Genomic DNA, 8,902 nt, shown 5'->3' with positions numbered 1-8,902 from the left:
ATCGGGCGAGTTTTAGGAATGGTGCCAACTGGCGGGCATGCATCACACATCCAGCTGAGGCCAGTAACTTAGGGTCGATCCGTATTACGTATGTTTATAGGTGCATAGAGGTCATGATTCGAAAACTAGAGGGACATAGCAATAGGTCTCGTCCTCCAAAGCGACATAGGCTGATTTAAGTAAAAATGGGCCGTAGAGTACGCAGGGTCAGACGGGATCTCACCAGGCCAGCAGTCGGGTTGATTGTATACATTAACATTCACCTCATGTACGTCGCCGCAGTTTTGGACGTTACTGGCTACCAAACAATGTAAAGACATACATATCAGATTCAATTCGCTGGCCGGAAACGCCTGTCTTATTCACCATGTCCAGGAAGACCTGAGCAAGCGCAGTCCCAAGGACATACGCATGTACTGTACAAACATCCGTTGCTTTCATACTGTGCATCGACCAGGCATCAACTAGGATCAAATAGGGGCTAACTAGGTCCGGTTCAACCAGAACCTGGAAATAAATACAGAAGTATGAGAATGGGTTTGGTTTCTGAGAGTCTCACCAAAACACAAAACGAATAAGAGGAAATAAAATGTAACCCGAGAGGTATCCAGCGAAAATCAAAAGTCGGTGGGGGCTGCGTTTATCACATTCATTATAAGCTGAAGCGCTGGGAGCCGTCGTCGAGCCATGATGGTAAGGTGGTAAGGCACCTGCGACTGTCTGGTCTGGTCCCTTCCAACTTAGTCGATAACAATAGCCTCCTCAGTCTGCCGCCGGCGTTTCTTCTTGGCTTTCTTGAGCCCTTTCCTGCTCTCAGAATTCGGTGTTGAGTCCAACCCAACCTGGGATGAGAAGGAATACGGCGAGCTTGCGCGTGACTGACTTCCTCTTTCACCGTCAGAGACCGCAGATACACGAGGTCGCTTCCTGTCCCGCACTGAGCCTACTGAACTGCCCGAGCTCTGCACCGAATTTGGTACGGCAGGAAGTAGTGGCTGAGACGATGTTTCCGAGCCTTCGCGGATAGGTAGGAATCGATTCGCAGACTCTTCCAGTTTTTTGACCTTCGCCTCCAAATCTTCCCATTTAGCCGTCGTGGCTTGTTCGAGCTGCCGGAGATCCCATTGATGAGTCTGGAGGTCAGAAGGATAAGACTTCAACTTTTTGATATCGGCTCTCATGGTCTCATGTATTTCGGTGACTTGTGCGCTTAAACTCGCCAATTCCTCGGTGAGAACCTGGCTCTGACTTCTCAGAGAATCTCGCTCTTCTTCCATTTTCCGGACCAACGATTCGTCCTCCGTTTTCCTTGATTCTATATAACTGCTGACGGTAGATGCAAGCTCCTTGACTTCATCTTGCACCGCTCGCAGACGGCCTGACAAAACATTCGTGTTAGAGATTTCTCCGGTGGATGGATTTGGCAAAGGCGCCAGCGACTGCGATAGAGCCTCATGTTGCTTGACCAAGGTCTCGACTTGCTGAGCTAGGTGATTCTGTTTTTGGAAGGTACTGTCTAACCGAGAACCCAGGTCCTTTTCCAAATTCTCTACCCTCGCATCAAGTTGAGGTAACCGTTGCTCGAAGTGCTTTGTTAACAGCTTCATCCTGTCTATCATCTGTGCTGCGCCGGGGTACATTTCTTGCATAGCTTGTGCCATACTCCTAACTAGAGGCCCGGTTGACAGGTTGTTGTAGCGCATCTCAAGTGAATGTAGACCTATTTTAACACTCTCTAAGTTCTTCTCTGCGGTATGCAGTGCTGTCTCGAGTGCTGTGATTTGTCCATCCGAATTTGATTTGTCTTTGTTGAGGAAAATCTTGAGTTCGTCACAGAGTTGGCTGTTCTCACTTCTGATCGTGGAAATATCCACCTTGCTTTGTTCCAGGTGGGTTTTCAGGTGGTTTTTGAGCTCTTCCATTTCAGACATCGCAAGATCATCTTTCATTGCCTGTAATTCCTGAAGCTTGTCGATCCGCTCGGTAAGGCTATGATATTTAGTGTCTTGAATCTGTTCCAACTGGGTTTTTTCGCTGAGTGCCGAGCCCTGTGCAAGCCTATTTTCCACGGAATCCAAATGAGAATTATAGCGCGCCATTTGGTCCGCCAGAAAACGGACAAACTTCTCGTCATGGTCGCGACGCAGATTATCCAGCAAGTCCCGATACTCCTCTATGTCTTGTTTGTTCTTGGTCTCAAGAGACTCCAGTCTACCGCCCACATCAAAGATTGAGGATAGTAATTTATCCATCTGATCTTTCGGAGGCAATGAATCTGATTGTTTGTTCAAAGCCGAGCTGAGGTGCGCAATGCGCTCACTCGTTTCCGTATTATGATCTGCATGCCTTTTTAACGTGCTTGCATAGTCCGAAGAAGCTTTCTCTGTCCGGGTCACGCGGGCTTGGAGCTCTTTTAATTTGTGCTCTAAAGTCACATTATAGTCTCGCAGCTTAGTGATCTCAGCCCTGGCGCTGCCCAAATCGCTTCTTGCTGTCTGAACTTCGCGCTGCAAGTGGTTAGTCTGTTCGGATCTACTCGTATCGAAGATGGACGAGCCGAGTGTGAGCCGCAAAGCATTTTCGCGCTGTTGGTAAGTAGCATTATGCCTCTTGAGGGCCTCCTCGACACGTGTGAGCTCCGCGTCCTCATCTGCTTGAGATTGTTGGAAGAAAGCCGCAGTCGAAGGAAAAATGTTGACGCTTTTGGCTTTTGTGCATAATGTCGCGGTAGCCTCCTTTCTTTTCTGTAATCGGTCTCTCTCCGACTTGCTATTGGCGGCGAGGATTGCGGCTTGGACCAGGTCGGAGACACCGCGTATTAGGTGGTCGGGATTGGAAGTATTCCGTTCAGTAACCGAGTGGGTGCTTAATTGCTGTGCACTGAGTCGCGAGTGAGTCTCGGACAATGTGCGGGCAGCAGTTGGTCTGAAAGGGCGAGCCAGGCGGGGGTCGCGTGAGGGTGAGGTCTCTGGTTCCATGGCAACTTGTCAAGTTTTTGGGGAAAAACTGTCGAGTAATCTTGGTAAACCGATGACCTTTCTACTCAATTGAATCCATGTTGCGGGAGACAATGTGGAAAGAGCGATCATTGAGGGTAAACATCACATTGGAAGGTTATGGGGAAGTTCAGGTTGGTACAAGACAAAACCAGAAAAGGTAAATTGCTTACGTTCATGGATCCTTGGCGCCCTGTATACCAGTTGTCATGGATGCGATAAACAGAGCAACAAGCAGCGGGACAACAAGCAGTGGGAAAACGACGCGTGAAGCAGCCGAAACTGACCCAGTGAACAGTTGGATCGCTGGCCCATCATTCACTTGTAGTGGTCTGTAGTGCCATCTCTTGTCGGCCGCCACAAATCTCAGAGGCACGGGCCCCGGCGCGAACAACAGTTTTCTGCCGGGCGGTACACCGGGCGGTATCCTGTGGGCTCGGCCGATTCTGCCCTGCGCAGCTCTTCCATTCAGTCTGCATTTCCGCAACGCCTGCAGACCAGTTTTGGGCTGGTACATCGAATTCACTTGCTACTTGTCACTCGTCCACAGGAAAAGTTTTTCGTGTCTGCAAGTAGTTGCGATGGCTGCCGTGAGTTGACCGCCAACACCTTCTCCAATCCTAGTTAACTCCCTCCCATTGCTGACTGCCGACAGCCAATTTCTACCGTTGCGGAGACCAAGGAGCTCCGGGGTTTGAACCTCATTGCTGCTCATTCGCATATTCGTGGCCTCGGTGTTGATATCGACTCTTTGCAGCCCAGAGCTTCCTCCCAGGGTCTTGTGGGTCAGGAAAAGGCCCGCAAGGCTGCTGCTGTCATTCTGCAGATGGTAAAGGAAGGCAAAATCGCTGGTCGAGCTGTGTTGATCGCAGGGCCTCCCAGCACGGGTAAAACAGCCATCGCCATGGGCATGGCCCAGTCTCTTGGACCGGATGTTCCTTTCACCATGCTCGCTTCTTCCGAAATCTTCTCGATGGAGATGTCCAAGACGGAGGCTCTCACGCAAGCTTTCCGGAAGTCCATCGGGGTTCGCATCAAGGAGGAAAGCGAAATAATTGAGGGCGAAGTTGTGGAGATTCAGATCGATAGAAGTGTGACCGGTGTAAGTAGATCTCTCACAAACCGTCATTCGAAACTTCACCCAGCACTCACTTCGATCTCACCTGCTTCAATGCTTGGCGCAACATGTCGATGCTGACTTGCCCAGGGAAACAAACAAGGAAAGCTCACAATCAAGACAACGGATATGGAGACAATCTATGACATGGGAACAAAGATGATCGACTCGATGACCAAGGAGAGAGTGATGGCAGGAGACATCATTTCTATCGACAAGTCGTCCGGCAAAATCACCAAGTTAGGACGTTCTTACGCACGCTCCCGGGATTATGATGCCATGGGCGCCGACACCAAATTTGTGCAATGTCCTGAGGGTGAGCTTCAGGTTCGCAAGGAGATCGTACACACTGTTAGCCTGCACGAAATCGATGTCATCAATTCGCGGTCACAGGGCTTCTTGGCCCTCTTCTCGGGTGACACGGGCGAGATCCGGAGTGAGGTCAGGGATCAGATCAACACCAAGGTGGCTGAGTGGAAAGAAGAAGGCAAGGCCGAGATTATTCCCGGTGTTCTGTTCATTGATGAGGTGCATATGCTGGATATCGAATGTTTCTCGTACATCAACCGTGCTCTGGAGGCGGAACTGGCACCCATCGTTATCATGGCCAGCAACCGTGGCCACTCCCGGATCCGCGGCACTACCTACAGCTCTCCGCACGGATTGCCTTTGGACTTCCTTGACCGAGTGGTCATTGTCAGCACACAGCCTTACTCTGCGGACGAGATCAGACAGATCTTGGCCATTCGGGCACAGGAAGAGGAGATCGACCTCTCACCCGATGCCTTGGCACTTCTGACGAAAATCGGCCAAGAATCGAATCTGAGATACGCCAGCAACATCATCACAACATCTCATTTGCTCAGCCAGAAGCGCAAGGCGAAGGAAGTCAGCATTGATGATGTCCAGCGCAGCTATCGCCTGTTCTACGACCCTGCTCGGAGCGTCAAGTTTGTCAACGCGTATGAGCAACGGTTCATTGGCGATCAAGGTGCAGTGAGCTTCACTGCCCCCACAAATGGCGATGCCATGGAACTGTCATAGAGTTGATTTCCTAAGGACGTTCTTGGAGTTATGCAAAGACGGTCATACACGGATCTGTTTTCAGTGATCAGATGTCGCAGATGGAATGGTGTAGGCAAGGAGTAATCCAGCCACTCCCTCGTCTACTTGACTCGATCTGTTTGTTGTTTTCGCATCAATTGCTTGATGTATGATATTGCCGGCGCTTTTTGAGAAGTCAAGGTATGGGCACTTTGATTTTAGGGTCAGATTTTAGTCAAAAGTGAGCCTAGCCTAGGCTCGAATGATAATGATGAGATTAATATTCCCAAGAACCCGGGTATCCGACGATGCTAATTTACATATACAATATTCGCCTCGTGACATAGACTGGGCACGCCAGTCTCAAACAAAGATAGCTGTACTGTTCCACTGACTGCCGTCATTCGTTTGGCGAAACTCAACTCCTTCCCCAAAATATCCTGCATTTCTCCAAGACTCCATCGTAGGAGCATCGTATGGGCCATGTATGACTCCACCGTCACGAGCATCGGACCACCGAAACTCCCACATCGCAGGGGATTCTTCCACGGAGTTGGAGGAGTCTGCAGACGGAGGATCGACCCAGTCCTCGCCGGTCTCGCGGCGGTACTGCCTTGTAAGGATCTCGCGTTCAGTGTCATAGATCTCTGCCTGCCCTCTAGTCATGAGGATGTCGGCAGCACCGGTGATCTCTTCGATAGCCTGCTTTCTGGCCACTTCCTTTGGATCGTCCTCTGTCATCTCCGCATCCTCAGGTGCAGCGTCACTCTGCTTTTTGCGGTTTTTATTGCGATTGGTCTGCCATTTTTGCTTCTTTTGAGCGCCCTTGCCTATTCTTGCCAGAGCTTCTAAGATCGTCTCGCCTCGTTCCAGATGGGTGATAAGAGTTCTCAAGACATCCGCGGTGAGTACACTATCGTCTTTGCGCTCTTTTTCCTTGCGCTCTTCCTCCCGCTTCTCTGCAGCTTCCCTGGCGCGTCGGATGTCCTTTTTAGAGACCCCCTGCAGCCACGTGTCGTAGACCGCGTCGGGATCTGCTGCCTTTCGGACATAGTTTCCTTGGTCATCGAAGCGACCTTCTTCTTGTTCGGTGCGCATGTTGAAAGCGTCTAGGAGTGGTGCATGCTTCTTCTTCGCACCCGCACCCAGTTCTTCATCCAGCTCCTCGTCGGGTCTAGCGCGCTCTTCATCCCCGACCTCGCTTTCGCTTTCGTCCTCCTCGTCCTCAATTGTGTCAGCCCCCTTGGTAAAATCTGCGTGCACCGTCCCGCCACTCTTGGACGAGGCAACCTGTCCTTCTATCTCGTCGTCCCGCAGGAACCGGACGTTCTTCTTGTTTTTGCGCATGGCTTCATCGGCATCGATCTCCTCGGGCCCAAAGTCCTCCTGCAATTCGGCAAACATGTCATCGTCCTCAGCGTCGTGCTTCTCTCGGCTTGCTTTTGACTTGGCCTCAATGCGCGCTGAGAAGCCCTCGTTTTCACTGTCGGAGTCGTAACCGTCCAAGTTGACGGCTTTGCGGCGGACTTGTTGGCCTCGGCGTCCGATTTCGTCGGCATCTAGAACTGCGTCTTCTTCTAGTGCATCGGGAGCAAGAGCAGAGGGGTTTCGCAGATCAAAACGAGGCTTCTTGGTCGATGAGCCGTCCTCGTCCTCGTGGTGTGTACGGGTGAAGTCTTCACCTGCCCGCTTGGGGCGGGGCTGAGAGGCTGACATGGGAAGGCGTGGGAGGGAGTCACGGATCGCAGTAAACTGTCAACTCTATATTTGGTTGCAAATGAGCCAGAAGGTCGGGGCGAACAGAGGTAAGAATCAAGACATTTTGAAGCTGCACTGCGTTGTCTGGGGTCGGGTCGGAAAATCAAAGCGGAGCCGCGCCATTTGCGTCACCGCAGGCGATCCGATTGATCGGCCGAACGTACCTGAACTCCCGTCACTCTCTACAACTGCTCGAGCTCTGTTTGCTACACCTCAGTACTTCTTGACATCTCTTCCCGGGCTCGTCACCTTCGGCCATACCATTCATCACAAGCCGCTATTGAGTCTTGTTCCCAACACTCATATCTCTTCCAGCTTCCAATCATCTCCTTAGCTAGCTCCCGTTGGTCATGGTGGGTTCCCCCTCCCCGCTTGCACGCCGTCAAGTCACTCAGATATCCCATACTAAACGGAAGCAGTTTCAGCCCGGTTACTGGGAGGACGATCCGATGGAGGGGGTGCTTGGCTCCAGTATGCTTCGTCGTGGAGGAGCAGCCCGCCGTTTCGATGAATATTACCGATGCTACCCTGTTGCGATGATGCCCGGTCCAGAGAGAGAAAATGTCAACCACGGCGGCAAGGTCATCATGCCGCCTAGCGCTTTGGACAAGCTGACGCGCTTGCATATCACATACCCCATGTTGTTTGAGCTTCACAATGGTGCCAGGGAAAGAATGACCCATGCGGGTGTCTTGGAATTCATTGCGGAGGAGGGGAAGATCTACCTGCCATTCTGGGTAGGTCCCTGCCACAACCTATACATGGTCGCAGAGCTGATAATTGGTGCTATAGTTGATGCAAACACTTCTTCTGGAGCCTGGCGATCTAGTTCAGATCAAATCCACCGACCTATCACCGGGCCAGTTCATCAAGCTACAGGCTCAGTCAACCAGTTTCCTCGACATCAGCGACCCCAAGGCCGTGTTGGAGAATGCCTTCCGAAACTTCTCTTGCCTGACCAAGGGTGACGTCTTCACATTCGCCTACAACGACCAGGTCTACGAGATGGCTGTCTTAGAAACCAAGCCTTCTGGCCAGAGCAACGCTATTTCAGTCCTCGAGACCGACCTTGAAGTCGACTTTGCGCCTCCGGTGGGCTACGAGGAGCCGCAACGTCCCAGTGGAACCAGTACGCCTCGCAGCGGAGTAAGCGGCAAGTTGCCGTCCGGTGGCTTGCTACATCCCCATGGCACCATGGCACAGTCAATCAATTATGCTGCCATCGCACCCGAGTCAACCGACGCCGCTGCCGGAGCAAGGGCTGTGTCGTCAAACTTCCTTGTCGGTGGACAGCGTTTGAACGCTAAGAAGGGTAGTAAAACCCCCACACCCAAACCATCCACTCCCACACCTGGTGCTACCAACCCTCAGCATCCTCCTCCGGTCAGGAGAACCAACGGGCCGCAGCCTCTTCGACTGCCCCCGAATCAGCTTTTCTTTGGATACGCAATCAAGCCTGTGAAGAAGCGCGATGAAACCGGGCAGGTTGTTGAAGGAGACAAGCCCCGATTCCAAGGATCCGGGCAAACGTTGAGAGGAAAGAAGAAGGACGCCAGTGGCTCTGCTACGCCTACCTAGTCGAGAACAGCGAGCAATTCGAAACGGTGCAACGCAGGTCCGGCAATGTCTTACGGGCGCATTGAGACCCAAGCCCTTATACAAGCCCTAGGTTCGGGACATTCCTGGGGTTGAATGACAAACTCATGAGTGATAGACTGAGACACGGGACAAAAGCAGGACGATATTAGAGCATAGCGAGGACTGGCGTTTGATAGGTTTAGCTTTAGTACCAATTCTGATCGGGAGGTTTTTCTCGTGTTATTCATTGTGCCCAGGTGCAAGGCATGCAGCCCTTACAATGATGTTCCCGGGGGGGGGGGCATGCTGACCAGTGAGTAATCATAAAATCCGCATTGCCGCCATGTCAAAGACTCTCCACTCTTGAAGTGATGCTCGAGTCTAGTGCTTAGGAGCTGAAAAATCAACG

General features: G+C 51.7%; 4 protein-coding genes across 4 annotated transcripts; 2 read left to right on the top strand and 2 right to left on the bottom strand.

The window, feature by feature from the left end:
* Positions 1–530: 530 nt before the first annotated feature.
* BO66DRAFT_161576 (uncharacterized protein) lies at positions 531–3,275 on the bottom strand. The gene is made up of 2 exons (XM_025642226.1): positions 3,170–3,275; positions 531–3,039 (listed from the first exon to the last, which is right to left on the bottom strand). Exon 2 carries the CDS (start codon positions 2,976–2,978, stop codon positions 741–743), a length of 2,238 nt encoding a protein of 745 aa, XP_025500852.1. The 5' UTR covers positions 2,979–3,039; positions 3,170–3,275; the 3' UTR covers positions 531–740.
* A 202-nt stretch (positions 3,276–3,477) lies between these two features.
* rvb2 (RuvB family ATP-dependent DNA helicase reptin) lies at positions 3,478–5,447 on the top strand. Its single transcript, XM_025647904.1, has 3 exons — positions 3,478–3,586; positions 3,652–4,098; positions 4,204–5,447. Exons 1-3 carry the CDS (start codon positions 3,578–3,580, stop codon positions 5,155–5,157), a joined length of 1,410 nt encoding a protein of 469 aa, XP_025500851.1. The 5' UTR covers positions 3,478–3,577; the 3' UTR covers positions 5,158–5,447.
* BO66DRAFT_394067 (GYF domain-containing protein) lies at positions 5,418–6,982 on the bottom strand. Its single transcript, XM_025647903.1, has one exon. The coding sequence runs from the start codon at positions 6,871–6,873 to the stop codon at positions 5,521–5,523; it is 1,353 nt and encodes a 450-aa protein (XP_025500850.1). The 5' UTR covers positions 6,874–6,982; the 3' UTR covers positions 5,418–5,520.
* A 181-nt stretch (positions 6,983–7,163) lies between these two features.
* On the top strand, positions 7,164–8,493 carry BO66DRAFT_380009 (polyubiquitin-binding protein UFD1; the record flags this gene model as incomplete). The annotated part of the gene is made up of 3 exons (XM_025645884.1): positions 7,164–7,268; positions 7,335–7,652; positions 7,708–8,493. The coding sequence occupies exons 1-3, from the start codon at positions 7,266–7,268 to the stop codon at positions 8,491–8,493; spliced, it is 1,107 nt and encodes a 368-aa protein (XP_025500849.1). The 5' UTR covers positions 7,164–7,265.
* Between the last annotated feature and the right edge of the window lie 409 nt (positions 8,494–8,902).

This window comes from Aspergillus aculeatinus, assembly GCF_003184765.1.
Source record: "Aspergillus aculeatinus CBS 121060 unplaced genomic scaffold BO66scaffold_45, whole genome shotgun sequence".
Taxonomy (NCBI): domain Eukaryota; kingdom Fungi; phylum Ascomycota; class Eurotiomycetes; order Eurotiales; family Aspergillaceae; genus Aspergillus; species Aspergillus aculeatinus.
The sequence above is the reverse complement of the archived record's forward strand: the minus strand, read 5'-3'. Positions and strand labels throughout refer to the sequence as shown.